Below are 15,517 nucleotides of genomic sequence, written 5' to 3' on the forward strand. Positions count from 1 at the left end.
ATCCAATACCATTTTGTCTACTTTAACTCAATTCTTTAGGCTCAGAAAAAAACACTTGAAATTCTTTGCATATTGAGTCATCAAAACGCAATGGAGCAGAACCATAAGTACCTGCCTAAACACAGTCCTGAGACAAGTGGTTCAAAAGCTTTGCTACATATTGTAATAACCTGGCAGCTTTAACAAATCTGATGCCTGGGTCTCACAAAGATTCTGATTTAATTGGCTTGGGATGTGGCTTGGATGTTGGAAACTCAACAGCTTCTCAGGTAATCTAAGTGCACAGCCAAACTTAGAACCATACTGACTGACCACGTTTTGTGAAATTCATTTCCACTGAAAGGCAATCATTTAAAGATCCCAAGGATTAATGGAGAGGTGAAAGACTTTTCTGAGTAAATGCAGTTATCTGAACTTTGTGCATCCTTGCAAAAGTGGTAATGCTTTGAATTCATAAATGGCATCATTAGGCTAACCGTAGCTACAAAACTGTCCAAAGCTAAATTAGACAAATGTTTACAATACTGGAGGAAATAAATTTCTTTTGATGATGCTGGCTAATTTCTATTATATGGGATCCCAGGTTACATTATTAGCACAGATTGACTTTTCTCCTGTGTTTAAATTAATAGGAACCTTTAAAGCTTCTGGTTATTAGAAAACACTATTATCCTAATTCTCTGAGATGGAAGGGTGAACATAATTCTTTTTTCATTGGCTGTTTCATTTCTGGCTTTTAGGATTTTTTTTTTCCCCCCAGAGTACTGGATATCTAAGACCAGCAGATAGAGTCCCTATTAAGAAAGAGACCACCCTAAAGAAATAAGAGTTGCCCTCCTCACGCCTTCCTGTCCCTCCCTGCCAGGGGGAAAAAAAAAAAAGTAAAAGAAGAAACACAGTTCATTTCAGGGACTAGTTTTATTATCCAATACTCCACCATAGATCTATACTATAGATTAGCGAGTTTATTCAGAATGAAATCATTATTATAAGAGACTTTCGTATGAAGGTTGATTCATTACAAAAAATACATTAATGAACTTTCTCAGAACTTCTTTTCAAATTCAAGCTTTAAACACAACCTGTGTCATGTTAGTGGAAATATCATCTCTGATAATTAGTAGTTTTTTTTGATTAGCTTCTTACTAAAATAAAAAAAAATTCATCCTTGCTACATGTGAACGGTGCATATAAGAAAAAAGTACAAAGCTGACTCAGCACTAGTGATGAAAAAAATGAAGTGATATGTGCTGTGCTGCGTTAAAATATATTTTATTTTTCCCTTATTTGTGCCAGACACTATTCTAAGTACTTGATAAATATTAATTCATTTAACATTAAAGAAGATGATTGATTTTTCTTTCTTTTTGTTTTTTTTGAGATGGAGTCTCACTCTGTCGCCAGGCTGGAGTGCAGTGGCACGATTTTGGCTTACTGCAACCTCTGCCTCCCGAGTTCAAGTGATTCTCTTGCCTCAGCCTCCCGAGTAGCTGGGACTACAGGCATGTGCCAACACACCCAGCTAATTTTTGTATTTTTAGTAGAGATGGGGTTTCACCATGTTGGCCAGAATGGTCTCGATCTCTTGACCTCGTGTTCCGCCTGCCTCAGCCTCCCAAAGTGCTGGGATTACAGGCGTGAGCCACCGCGCCCGGCTTTTTTCTTTCTTTCCTTTTTTTGAGACAGGGTCTCGCTCTGCTGCCTAGGCTGGAGTGCAGTGGCATGATCTTGGCTAACTGCAACCTCCACCTCCCAGGTTCAAGTGATTACAGGCGTGAGCCACCGCACCCAGCCTAGATGACTGATTTTCTAGAAGTCAAGAAAATATGCTGAGAAAGCTGCTTCAGATCTGAAAAACTAAGCTTTCAAACTGGCATCCATGTTAGGGTATAAGGTCCTTTATTTCCTTTTTATGAGTCAGGGGCATATTCTAGTAAGAGCAGTTCCCAGTCTTCCCATTTAGATGAGAGTGAAAAACAAGCAATTAGGGTCTGCTAAAGGGTATACCTTCAAGTAGAAGGAAGAAAAGAACTATAAGTAATTCTGGACTTGGGGATTTCTATTTCTAGGATCTTGGCCTTTTGTTGGGGATTAATATCAAATGGAGGCAACGAATCATACTGATTAGGTGGGTGACTGGACTGCCTTAGCTCTGCCATTTACTAAGCTGTATAACCACTTTGGGCAAGTTAAATAACTTTGACGTTTCCTCATCTGTGAAGTGGGGATAATACCTTATTTTAATCTTATTTTTTAAAGACAAGATCTCACTCTATTTCCCAGGCTGGAGTGCAGTGGTGTGATCATGGCTCACTGTAGCCTCCCAGGCCCAATCCATCCTACCCCCTCAGCCTCCTGAGTAGCTGGGAACACAGGAGTGTGCCATAATGCCTGGCTAATTTTTTATAGAGATGGGGGTCTTCCTATGTTGCCCAGTCTTGTCTTGAACTCCTGGGCTCAAGTGATCCTCCTGCCTTGGCCTCCCAAACTGTTGGGATTCTAGGTGTGAGCCAGAGCACCCAGCCAATACTTTATAGGGTTGTAGTTTGTTTTTCGACAAGGTCTCATTCTGTTACCCAGGCTGGAGTACAGTAGCCTGATCATAGCTTACTGCAGCCTTGAACTCCTGGGCTCAAGTGATTCTCCCACCTCAGCCTCTCAAGTAGCTAGGACCACAGGTACATTACCACCACCGGCTAATTAAAAAAAAAAAAAAATTCTGTAGAGAGGAGATCTGGCTATTTTGTTTGTTTGTTTGTTTGTTTTTTGAGGCAGCTGAAGAGGAAGAGGTCTACAGTGACACAATCATAGTTCACTGCAGGTCAAACTCCCTGGGCTCAAGCGATCCTCTCGCCTTGGCCTCCTAAAATGCTGGGATTATAAGTGTGAGCCACCATGCCTGGCCGAGTTATTGTAGACATTAGTTATTGCTATTTATAAAAGCTCCTGGAACAATAGAGCCATAGCACATCAGCTATTTCCTTTAAGTACTGTGGCCCCTTTTTTTTCTCTTTTTGGAGATGGAGTCTCACTCTGTTGTCCAGGCTGAAGTGCAGTGGTGTGATCTCGGCTCACTGCAACTTCCGCCTCCTGGGTTCAAGTGATTCTTCTGCCTCAGCCTCCCAGCTAGCTGGGATTACAGGTGCCCGTCAACAAGACCAGCTATCTTTCTTTTGGACTACTTTGTGCAGCTACTCTTCCATCCTTCCTACATGCCTATGATTGCATAAGAGAAGCAGGGTTCCCGACCACTTGCACTTGATAGAAGCCCCAGGCCTGTCCCCCTTTGAACACTAAGTATAAACTGGGTTGTGTTTATGGCAAATGAAGGATGGAATAGATGGATTAGACCACTTATAAATCACTAAATAAAAATAACTCTTGTTTTTGGACCTCTTCTCACTATCATATCATATGGCCTTGTGGAAGAGTGAGATACAGGAGAAAGGGACCCAGGCTACTTTTAGTGTAGGTCTTACAAAAAGAATCTTCCTGACTCCTTCATGAGCCATTGCAGTCTATAGAGACCTCATACAGATCTATCTAGGGTCCTGTGATAATGAATGGTTTACATTTTCCTACAGTGCATGGTGGTAATTAATGGTGTGTGTTGCCTCTGAATAGCTCCTTTAGGAACGTTAAATGGTGGCAGACAGCTGACTGAGGACTTACAAATTCAGGATTTCCTCTGGCTCTATTTCAGCTTAATAATGAAAAAGAGGCAAATAACCAAAGGAAGCTGTTATGGACCTTCTGCAAGGAAAGAAGTTCCAGGGCCACTATTAGGGTCAGTACCCATTTAGCCCTATGTTTCATACCATCTATAGCCTCAGTTTTAGCACAATACCTAGTTTTCAAGAAAACCTTGACCATATTCCATTTTTAAGAAGCAGGACATTTAAATTATACGCTTGTCTTTTAGATAAAACTCTACTAACACAAAGAAAAAAGCTGGAAATGGAGTTAGCCAAGGTTTTACAGTATGATTTATAGAGAAAATTATATTGGATAATTAAAACAAAAACCAGAGTTACACAACTTGCTTAAAGAGCTTTTGACTTTTTGTACATAATTATAACAGATACTATAAAAAACTTTTATAAAGGCAATTTAGGCCAGGCGCGGTGGCTCACGCCTGTAATCCCAGCACTTTGGGAGGCTGAGGTGGACAGATCACCTGAGGTTGGGAGTTTGACACCAGCTTGACCAATGGAGAAACCCTGTCTCTACTAAAAATACAAAATTAGCTGGGCGTGGTGGCGCACACCTGTAATCCCAGCCACTCGGGAGGCTGAGGCAGGAGAATTGCTTGAACCTGGGAGGTGGAGGTGGAGGTGGAGGTTGCGGTGAGCTGAGATTGCGCCACTGCACTCCAGCCTGGGCAACAAGAGCAAAACTCCATCTCTCAAAACAAAACAAAACAAAACAAAACAAAAAAGCAATTAAAAAATCTATTGAAGTTTCCATAAGAAACAAAATTTTCACAATGGAAATTCCAGCTGATTAAATTTCTATGTAATAAGCATGAGTGACAGGTTTTGTGTCTTGTTTAGTAATTTAACAACTTTTTAACTTTCTGAAAGTAGAATCACCTCAATTCTTACCTGAAAAATTTCTATAAGAGTTTAGAAAAGAGCTATGCAAACTGACACTCAAGCCATATGGGTTTGGGCAACTTATCTCCAGTGTTTATTGTCAAGATGACATAGGATATATCAGGCCTTTTTTTTTTTTTGCAGGGTCTCACTTTGTCACCCAGGCTGAGTGCAGTGGTGCAATCAAAGCTCACTGAAACCTCAAATTCCGGGGCTCAAGCAATCCTCCAACCTCAACCCCCCAAGTAGCTGGGACTACAGGCATGCGCCACCATGCCTGGCTAATTTTTTGTATTTTTTGTAGAGACAGGGTTTTACCATGTTGCCCAGGCTGGTCTTGAACTCCTGAGCTCAAGATCTGCCCAACTCGGCCTCCCAAAGTGCTGGGATTACAGGTGGAAGCCACCACACCTGGCCTATCAGGCCTTTATTTAGCAGAGAGAAGATATTAAAGCAACACACTTTTAGGTTTCTTATGTATTATTTCTCTTTTCTTTCCACATAGGAAATGGTCTGAAGACAATGATATAGTGTGATTCCTTGAAATCCTTCTTGGGCAGTGGAAGGGTTCAGATTTTTTCCCTCCAACTTAATCAGATGAAGAGTGAGAGTAAGCAGTATTTAAGAGTACACAGACAGGCACACATATGCACTTGTATTTTAACCACCAGGGCCGTGTCAGTACGGAAAGCATTTAATAAAGATTTGATAGACCGACTTTTAGATGCTGAATTACGTGTTTTAGTGGTAAAGATCTCAATGGCTTTGTCAAAATTCTAGTGAGCTTTTAAGTATTTTAAGATGCCAAATACTTGCTTTTTATCTGGAAAATGTTTAGAAATGTCTTATGGGGATATATTTTTATTTCAAAATTTACTATGAATAAATATTTTGCGATAAACAGCAACCAAAGTACATTTGCTTCAATTTTTGCAGCAAAAGATTTCACAAGAGCAACTAAGAGGCAACTATTTAAATAATAATTATAGAATCTGCCCATAAAAATACATATAATACATACATTTTAGAGAGACAGGGTCTTGCTCTGTCTCTCAGGCTGGAGCACAGTGGTATAATCATGGGTTACTGCAGCTTTGACTTCCCAGACTCAAGCTATCTTCTCACCTCAGCCTCCCAAGTACCTGGGACTACAGGCGAATGCCACCACACTTGGCTAATATTTAAAAATTTTTCGTAGACACGGTCTCACTATGTTTCCCAGGCTGGTTTCAAACTCCTGGACTCAAGCAATTCTCTCGCCTCAGTTTCCCAAAGTGTTGGGATTATAGGCATGAACCACTGGGTCTGGCCCCCAAAATTATTTTTGATATAGCATTGTGTTATCATTTTGCAAACATAGTTCAAATTAAATCTTCCTAATGAATGTAATACATTCATTACAATTTAATACAGGAATCACTAACAGCAAATTCCTGATGTGAGGGAAATTTTATTCCCATAAAGTTTAGTTTTCTATTAAAGCTTATCCCAGGATAGTAACTAACTTTCCCAAAACACAAAAGGTTACTTATTTATTTAGGCGAAGTCTCGCTCTGTTATCCAGGCTGGAGTGCAGTAGCAGATCTTGGCTCACTGCAATCTCCACCTCCCAGGTTCAAGTGATTCTCCTGCCTCAACCTCTGAGTAGCTGGGATTACACCAGGCCCAGCTAATCTTTGTATTTTTGGTAGAGATAGGGTTTCACCATGTTGGACAGGCTGGTCTCAAATTCCTGACCTCAAGTGATTCGCCTGCCTCGGCCTCCCAAAGTGCTAGGATTACAGGCGCAAGCCACTGCACCTGGCCCAAAAAGGTTTTTTTTTTTCAATTTACTTAAAGAAGGTCAAGCATTTTAAGGCATAAGAGCCATTTATTTAAAACAGTAAATTCAGTACATTTATTCCTTTCAGATCAAAATTAACATATTCCGTATTAGTAAAATAAATAATGCTATCTGCTTTTTTTTTTTTTTTTTTTTTTTTTGAGAAGGAGTTTTGCTCCATCCTGCAGGCTGGAGTGCAGTGGCACCATTTCGGCTCACTGCAACCTCCGCCTCTTGGGTTCAAGTGATTTTCCTGCCTCAGCCTCCTGAGTAGCTGGGATTACAGGAGCATGCCACCATGCCTGGCTTTTTTGTATTTTTAGTAGACACGGGGTTTTGCTATGTTGGCCAGGCTGGTCTCAAACTCCTGACCTCAGGTGATCCACCCACCTTGGCCTCCCAAAGTGCTGGGAGTACAGGCATGAGCCACTGCCGGCAGGCTGACAATTCTATTGTTTTTGAAGAGGGCGTTTAATCACTTTATTGTGACAAAATTTTGTTTGTCTGTTTGTTTTTTGAGACGGAGTCTCGCTCTGTTGCCCAGGCTGGAGTGCAATGGCACGATCCCAGCTCACTGCAACCTCCACCTCCCCAGTTCGAGTGATTCTCCTGCCTCAGCCTCCTGAATAGCTGGGATTGCAGGTTTGTGCCACCAAGCCTGGCTAATTTCTGTATTTTTTGTAGAGACAGGGTTTCACCATGTTGGCCAGCTTGGTCTTGAACTCCTGACCTCATGATCTGCCCACCTCGGGCTCCCAAAGTGCTGGGATTACAGGTGTGAGCCACCGCGCCCAGCCGTAACAAATCTTTTAACTCTGAAAAATACACTATTTGGGATGAGTCACCAGTAAAGTATAATTCCATATGTAATAGCATAAAAAATGTCTAGATGTCCAGGGTCTCTTCTAAAATTCTATCACTCTGGAAGATTAACAACAGTCTTACTAAATAACTTTACACATGAATGAAAAATGGAGAAAAATTCTATTAAGATGCCAATCTTATTAAAATGAAATGGGCTATTCCCTCCTCCCCCCAGAAAAAAAAAAGACTGGGAAAATAAAACTCACAAGTTGGTTTTTTTCTTTTTTCTTTTTTTACGAGTTGGTTTTAAGGTTATTTCTAATATTCATTTTTCCTAATGACACCAATATATCGCCATTTACCTGATTTTAAAACTGCAACTGGTTAGTTTTAAGTGAACACAAGTGCTATGTTTTTGTAGCTTTACCATATTCAATCTGTAACTTACTTAATAAAAGACCTTAAATTCATAATGCATGCACGGTGATCAAAATATGAGCACTCCTCCAAGCTCTGCTACTATAACGTTTGCTCCTTTGGGATCATAATGGTATGGTTTTCTTTTTTTTTTTTTTTTTCTTTTCTTTTTTTTTTTTTTTTTTTTGAGACGGAGTCTCGCTCGGTCGCCCAGGCTGGAGTGCAGTGGTGTGATCTTGGCTCATAGCAACCTCCGCCTCCCGGGTTCAAGCGATTCTCCTGCCTCAGCCTCCGGAGGAACCGGGACTACAGGCGCCCGCCACCACGCCCGGCTGATTATTCGTATTTTTGGTAGAGATGGGGTTTCACCATGTTGGCCAGGCTAGTCTCGAACTCCTGACCTCAAGTGATCCACCTGCCTCGGTCTCCAAACATAATGATCTGTTTTAAGGTTGCACGTATTTCCATTAGCTATTTATGGGGTGAGTAGGGTGGGGCAGATGTGTCCCGGAATGGGGCACAGCGGACAGGAAGTAACGGTTTATAACAACGTGAACGCTTCTGACGTGTAGCGGGAGCTTCAGAAAGCGTGGCCGAATCTGCAGCTCTTAACAAATGGCTCGTTCCCAAACCTTAGCCTCAACTCCTTCTGAGCGATAGGGGCATGCTACCAGCACGGGGGAAAATGAGATACAAGAAACGCCCGAAAGGGAAAAACAAGGCTGGGCTGTTTCCTTCCTTTGGGGTCAAGACAGAGGCACAGAAGGCCCAGGTCTGGGAGGTTGGATCACCTCCGGCAGGATGTTGAGCCGGGTGGGAGCCCAAACAGCAGGGGGCCCACAGGAGGCCGGCCCAGGCAGCCTCGCGTCCACTTACCAGGCCAGGCCCAGGCACGTCCCCAGCGACAGCAGGCTCAGGCACGTTCGGGGGTCTGCCCAGCCCCCGCCTCCGCTGCCCCGGGCCACGGGGGTCTTCCCGCCCTCGCTCCGCTTCCCGGGCTCCGCAGCAGGGGCTCCCTTGGGCCCCGACTTCTTCCGGCTCTTCACCTCAGACATGTCTGGAGACCCTAGGACGACAAGCCCAGGGTAGCTTCTTCACCAGGGGGAGCAGGACGTGGCCGCCTTGGCGTTCGTGGGAACCCTGGGCGGTGACCGCGCCCCCTCACAGACTTGGCACCGCCCAGAGCCCAGCCCCTTCCCTCTCCCCGCCATCCTCGTTGCTTCACTGAGTCTTTCAGCTGCCAGCTCCATAGTTCTCCTAGGAGAGGTGGGCGGCGACCTCACCCCACAGCGCCTTCCACTGCGATATTGCTCCAAATCCGAGGAAATTCAAACTCCCGGGCGCGCGCAGGCCGACGGGACCCGAGGAGGAGGGGCAGGACGAAGGGGTCGCGCGCGCCACGTCGGGCGCGCCGCCGCTGCCCGAGTCCGGCATTGGTGGGAACGCGGCGCGTCCCTGAGGCTTAGCCACACCCCGTCCGCGGGGTAGGCGGGCACTTCTACGGGCGCGGGCACGAGCCGTGGCAGGAGTGCGCGGCGGCAGCGGTGGCCGCCCCTTGGAGCTTGGGGTGTGTTTATTTGCATAAGCGGGCGCGCGCCGTCCGGGCTGGGTGGATCCGGCGGGATTTGACTGTTCCGCTGTCCAGAGGCGGAGAAGAAGAGGTAGCGAGTGGACGTGACTGCTCTATCCCGGGCAAAAGGGATAGAACCAGAGGTGGGGAGTCTGGGCAGTCGGCGACCCGCGAAGACTTGAGGTGCCGCAGCGGCATCCGGAGTAGCGCCGGGCTCCCTCCGGGGTGCAGCCGCCGTCGGGGGAAGGGCGCCACAGGCCGGGAAGACCTCCTCCCTTTGTGTCCAGGAGTGGGGTCCACCGGAGGGCGGCCCGTGGGCCGGGCCTCACCGCGGCGTTCCGGGACTGTGGGGTCAGGCTGCGTTGGGTGGACGCCCACCTCGCCAACCTTCGGAGGTCCCTGGGGGTCTTCGTGCGCCCCGGGGCTGCAGAGATCCAGGGGAGGCGCCTGTGAGGCCCGGACCTGCCCCGGGGCGAAGGGTATGTGACGAGACAGAGCCCTGCACCCCTAATTCCCGGTGGAAAACTCCTGTTGCCGTTTCCCTCCACCGACCTGGAGTCTCCCAGTCTTGTCCCGGCAGTGCCGCCCTTCCCAGTAAGACCTAGGCGCAAAGGCTTGGGTAAGTTGACCTCCTCGCTTTTCTCCCCGAGCCAGGTTCTTTGGAGGCTCGGTAGCTGATTTCAGGGACTGAGAATTTGAGGACATGGAATATTTGATAACCATCCTGCTCCTGTACCAGGAAGAGAAATTCTGTAATGAGGAAGTAGTAAACTTGGGGTTTTCGTGGATAAACGTGCGCTGTTTTCTGTTTTACGTCCATGAAGAGTTTTGGCTTTCCATTTTGTTGTGGGTTACAAAATGTTTTGAGACTTAGTTCAGATAAGTTGTGCAGTTTTAAAACGTATTTAAGATTTGCATATTTTAGTTTAACAGGACTAGGTGAAATTGGAAATTAGTTTCAGAAAACCAGAGTGTCTTGTTTGCTTAGCTATTGGACATCACCTAAAAAATTCATTCATTCTTGTTTTTTCACATCGAATTTCATTACTATAAATTGAGGAACATTTTATGTTTAAGAGGACAAAAACGTTATTAACATTTTAAAAAATGAGAGTTTTGATTCCAATCAATAACTTTTTATCAGTTTTGTGCCCCTGCTGGGCATTTTGTAAGCCTTGACAAGCATAGGCAAATGCCCTACGTCCGTCCCTATTTTTCCAAGTGCTACATTTGGTGACTTCAAAAACAGTCATTGAAGCTTGATAATTATTGCCCCCTTCTGTGAGCTCCAAGTTACTTGTGCTCTGTTTTTGCACTTCGGGCATTCACATTCCCACTCTCTCTCTCTTTTTCTTCTTTGTCTAGACTGTGAATTATTTCAGGCAAATGACCCAATCTTTTCTGTAGTCTTGGTGTCTGACATATAGGGAGGCGCACAAATGTGTATTGAATGAATGAATTGATAAACCCGTTTAGACTCTTTCACTCTATACATTGTGTAAAGTTCTGTTAATGTTTTGAAAACTTGGCAGAGATTGTGAACTGGGTTTTATGCCCATGGAAAAATTTGCATTATATTTGAAATAAACTTGCTAGAAACGTCAAGTATTTTACTATAAAGGCTGTTATTCTTTCCTCATGTCCTCCTGGTCTGAGAAATCACATCAGAAAGTGTTTCCTGTTGCTTTGTGGGAAATGTGTTTAGCAAGGAGGACCTAGAGCTGACATCCTCCTTGAATGAGAACTAATACTCAATAGTAACAATGCTCTATTCACTCTTATGTTTGATAAGGAAAACAAGAAGTCTCTTAATATTGACTTCAATGTAATCACTATTTTATACAATCTTAATTAAAAAAGGAAGTATTTTATTGTAAGAAATGATAATGTGTGTTAAAAAAAATTGACAGTAGAGGCCGGGCATGGTGGGGCTCACAAGTGTAATCCCAGCACTTTCGGAGGCTGTGGCGGGTGGATCACCTGAGGTCAGGAATTCAAGACCAGCCTGGTCAACATGGTGAAACCCCGTCTGTACTAAAAAAAAAAAAAAAAAAAAAATGAGACAAGGTGGGGGAGAAATCCCAAATTTTGCTACTCAGAAGTAACTCAAACATTTTGATGAATAAACTTCTAAACGTCTATATATATTCATATGATACCAACACTTGTTTTTTTTTTTTGAGACAGAGTCTCAGTCTGTCGCCCAGGCTGGAGTGCAGTGGAGTGGTCTCGGCTCACTGCAACCTCTGCCGCCCTGGTTCAAGCAGTTCTCTTGCTTCAGCCTCCCGAGCAGCTGGGATTACAGGCACCTGCCACTGCATCTGGCTAATTTTGTGTTTTTAGTAGAGCCAGGGTTTTACCATCTTGGCCAGGATGGTCTTGAATTCCTGACCTCGTGATCCACCCGCCTCGGCCTCCCAAAGTGCTGGGATTACAGGCATGAGCCACTGCGCCCGGCCCCCACGTTATGTGTTGTATGTGGGATCATGTTTCTGTTTTTTTTTTTTTTTTCAGCAGCAGTATTATGAACATCTTTCCATGTCAATACATGGAGATATGTGTCATAATTTTGAATGGCTGCATAATATTCCATTTTATATACATACCCTAATTTTTAAAATCTATATTCAGAATGATGGACATTTAGGTTGCGTTCATCACTGAAACATCCTCCATTAATTCTTTTTTCTTTTTCTTTTTTACTCTAGCCTCCCAATGTGCTGGGATTATAGGCTTGAGCTACCACACCTGATTGGAAACTGATTAATTCTCCTTGTGGATATTTTTACATATGTATTTGAATGTCTCCTTGAAGTAAATCCTTAGAAATGGGATTTCTGGGTTAGAGAGAAAGCTTATTTTAAACAATTCCATATCTTACTGCTTTCCAGAAAAATTGCATTCATTTTCTACTTTCCCCAATTAGTGCATAAGAATGGCCATTTTCTCATACCTTTCCTAGCACTGGGTTTTGTCCATTTAAAAATTTTTGCCAAGGAAAAAAAATCAGTTTTGTTCTTTTTACGTTTCTTGTTTATTAGTGAGATTATGTATCTTTTCATATGTTTATTGGCCTGACAAATATTTTGGTGTTTTGGCTGTAGCTCATGGTTGACAGCTCAGAGAGAGAAAGATCTGAGGGAAGATGGATGCAAAAGCTCGAAATTGTTTGCTTCAACATAGAGAAGCTCTGGAAAAGGACATCAAGACATCCTACATCATGGATCACATGATTAGTGATGGATTTTTAACAATATCAGAAGAGGAAAAAGTAAGAAATGAGGTAAAGCTCTCTGAAGCAGTCCACACTTCCTTAAAAATTTTTAGAATTTCAGAACTTGTACTGGTCTCCACTACTTTATGTTGCATACATATTCATTGTTGTATACTAAACTACTTAATTTTTTTTAGCCCACTCAACAGCAAAGAGCAGCTATGCTAATTAAAATGATACTTAAAAAAGATAATGATTCCTACGTATCATTCTACAATGCTCTACTACATGAAGGATATAAAGATCTTGCTGCCCTTCTCCATGATGGCATTCCTGTTGTCTCTTCTTCCAGTGGTAAAGATTCAGTTAGTGGAATAACTTCGTATGGTTTGTATCCATTATACCTTCTATCACTTTGCTATCAAAATTGCTTTGGGTTTGTCTTATTGTAGATGTAATCTTTTGAAGAGAGTGTGACCAGTTCACTGAAAACTGCATGTTAAAAAAATTGTAGTGATGTTTTCAATTTAAATATTTTTTATTTGCATCCACATTAACTCTCAACTTTTCTTCTTGCCCAGTAAACTGTACTGCTGAGATAATAATATGTCTACCCTAATTTTTAGAGACAATAAGACAATTTATAGGCCCTTGTTTATTTTCCAGTTCTATGTGTTTATAGAGTTTATAGGAAAAAATAAGAATCTTTAGAAATATATGTTCTTGAAAGGTATTCCATAAATGTTCTTCCTTTTACACTTGCCTTCCCAGTCTTCAATATGAGAGGGAATGAAAAGTCAGGAAATAATTGGGTGAGTAAAGCAGATATAGATAGAAACTTCCATTTTCTTTAGTCATCTTGAAGGATATATGTTTGTCTTTGCTCTCTGTGGTCTGAGAAATCAGAAAATTAAAGTTAATATGCTAGCCACATTTTCTTAACTTCTCTTGGAAATTTTCAGGCTAAGCCTCAGCTTTGCTCTTTGTTTTTTATGGTATTACTTCAGTAATTATTCCAAAGTTCTATTCATTCATGCTTGTTTTGTTTTGGATTTTAGTAAGGACAGTCCTGTGTGAAGGTGGAGTACCACAGAGGCCAGTTGTTTTTGTCACAAGGAAGAAGCTAGTGAATGCAATTCAGCAGAAGCTCTCCAAATTGAAAGGTGAACCAGGATGGGTCACCATACATGGAATGGCAGGCTGTGGGAAGTCTGTATTAGCTGCAGAAGCTGTTAGAGATCATTCCCTTTTAGAAGGTAAGTGTCTTAGTCCCTTTCATAGTCTAGTAAGGTAGATAGACATGTAAAAATATTATGATATATCAATACGTGATAAATTGAATGGTAGAAACAAGTATAAGGTACAGAGTTAGAACAACGGAAGGATATGTTAACTCTCTGAAGGGAGGGGATGGATAGGACAAGCTTCCTGAATGAGATGACATCTTAGCAGGAGTTTGGAGAAAGAATAAAAGTTTGCTAGGCAGTGAAGGTAGGGATGGGAGACTAGGGAAGGTGGGAAAGGTAGTGGGTGGTTACTGGGGTGGGGAAGGGCATACTGGGTAGAAGAGGGTTTAAGAAATGTTGGCAGGTATACCACTGACCTTAGCGATCCTGGTAGGTTCTCAGGGTATTCATCAGGAATAGTTGTATAGCTCCATCAGTTCTAGGCTGCCCCCATTCATCAGTGTGTTCTCATTCATCAGTGTGTTCTCTCTGTATGACACTTCTAGGGGAATTCAAAGACAGTTCCCAACTTCTAGTAGTTAATAATTTTTTTTTTAGTAGGCCAGGCACGGTGGCTCATGCTTGTAATCCCAGCTGAGGCGTGGATCACCTGAGGTCAGGAGTTCAAGACCAGCCTGGGCAACATGGTGAAATCCCGTCTCTACCAAAAATACAAAAAAAAATCAGCTGGGTGTGGTGGTGAGCACCTGTAATCCCAGCTACTCGGGAGGCTGAGGCAGGAGAATCACTTGAACCTAGGAGGCGGAGGTTGCAGTGAGCCGAGATTGCACCACCGCACTCCAGCCTGGGCAACAAGAGCAAGACTCCATCTCAAAAAAAAGTTTTTTTTTTTTTTTTTTTTAATATGTGTGTATAACATGATCTATGGTTAAGACAGTTTAGACAGAATGATTGGAATAAGTAGTAAGCCTCTAAGAGACTTAGAAATATGGAGGCTAGGGTACATCTATGTGTACACATGGCCTCAGTTTAATTTCATAGCCTTCGTAAGTGGTATAGACTATACTCTTATCAGAAGTATGCCCAATTCCTAACCCTTGGTTTTTCCCCTCTATCATTACAGAGAAGTTTCCTGAGACTTAGCTCCTTTCAAGTCTCAGAGCCAAGGATTTTTTTAAACCCCTACTGCAAAGTTGATCACTAAGGATATTTCAGGATAAATTTAGCTTAAGTTCCTTTAGTGTGAAGGAATGAGTTTTCCTTTCAATATTATGAACTTTCTTTGTGTATTTATAATATTCCAATTTATAGGTTTAAAAGAACACTCCCTCTCCCCATTTAAATTGCTCTACATTATTGTGATGAATTTTCAATTCTAGGGATTAAAATTGACTAACAATCTATGGAATTAAATATTCAGGAGTCATATTGTATAAATTGTTATCTTGGAACAGGTTTTAACTACTTTGTTTTGAGAAAATCCTAGAGATACTGGCAACTGTACATGTGAGCTTAATTCATATTCCTCGTACTTTTGTGGGATCTCAAGTTCAGAGGACTGAGTTATTCATATTCCTTAGTTCACGGCTTATTATAGTAGATCTGTACTAGGCTGAGCTTTTCACTGTATTTATTTATTTCCATTTCAAAATTTCCTATTCTTATTTCCTTTCCCCTCTCCATGGACAATCCTAATGTATTTAATGTATGTTCTTTGTAAATGTCTGTGTAAAGTGTGTACTCTTGTAAAATATGTATGTTGTTGGTATGCAGGTATTTTAAATTTGCATAGATGTTATGGTATTATTCTGTTTTTTATCTCCCATGACACAATGTTTTTAAGATTTATCCTTGTTGCTGTGTATACATGTTATTTGTTACACCTGATTGCCACCAACCCATTTTACT

The 15,517-nt window shown here is 42.4% G+C and overlaps 2 protein-coding genes across 12 annotated transcripts in view; one reads left to right on the plus strand and one right to left on the minus strand.

Annotated features, from left to right (window-relative positions):
- The window catches only part of IKBIP (IKBKB interacting protein), a 31,007-nt gene extending 22,164 nt beyond the window's left edge, over positions 1–8,843 (minus strand). For all 3 annotated transcript variants that reach the window (XM_024348248.3, XM_024348247.3, XM_024348246.3), the window contains exon 1: positions 8,515–8,843. In XM_024348248.3, coding sequence (XP_024204016.1) covers positions 8,515–8,693 — 179 coding nt within the window. In that variant the 5' untranslated portion in view covers positions 8,694–8,843. The remainder of the gene's footprint in view (positions 1–8,514) is intronic.
- A 319-nt stretch (positions 8,844–9,162) lies between these two features.
- Positions 9,163–15,517, plus strand: part of APAF1 (apoptotic peptidase activating factor 1) — an 89,515-nt gene continuing 83,160 nt past the window's right edge. For 8 of the 9 annotated variants that reach the window (XR_010148413.1, XR_010148414.1, XM_063786991.1 and 5 more), the window contains exons 1-4: positions 9,202–9,827; positions 12,313–12,491; positions 12,620–12,809; positions 13,481–13,678. Coding sequence is in view for 7 of the 9 variants with exons in the window: in XM_063786991.1 (XP_063643061.1) it covers positions 12,354–12,491; positions 12,620–12,809; positions 13,481–13,678 (526 nt within the window). In the remaining 2 variants the exon portion in view is untranslated. Of the gene's footprint in view, positions 9,828–12,312; positions 12,492–12,619; positions 12,810–13,480; positions 13,679–15,517 lie in introns of all 9 variants that reach the window. The other variant, XM_003313880.6, reaches the window with a different exon arrangement.

The sequence above is a fragment of the Pan troglodytes genome, chromosome 10, assembly GCF_028858775.2.
Source record: "Pan troglodytes isolate AG18354 chromosome 10, NHGRI_mPanTro3-v2.0_pri, whole genome shotgun sequence".
Classification (NCBI taxonomy): Eukaryota; Metazoa; Chordata; class Mammalia; order Primates; family Hominidae; genus Pan; species Pan troglodytes.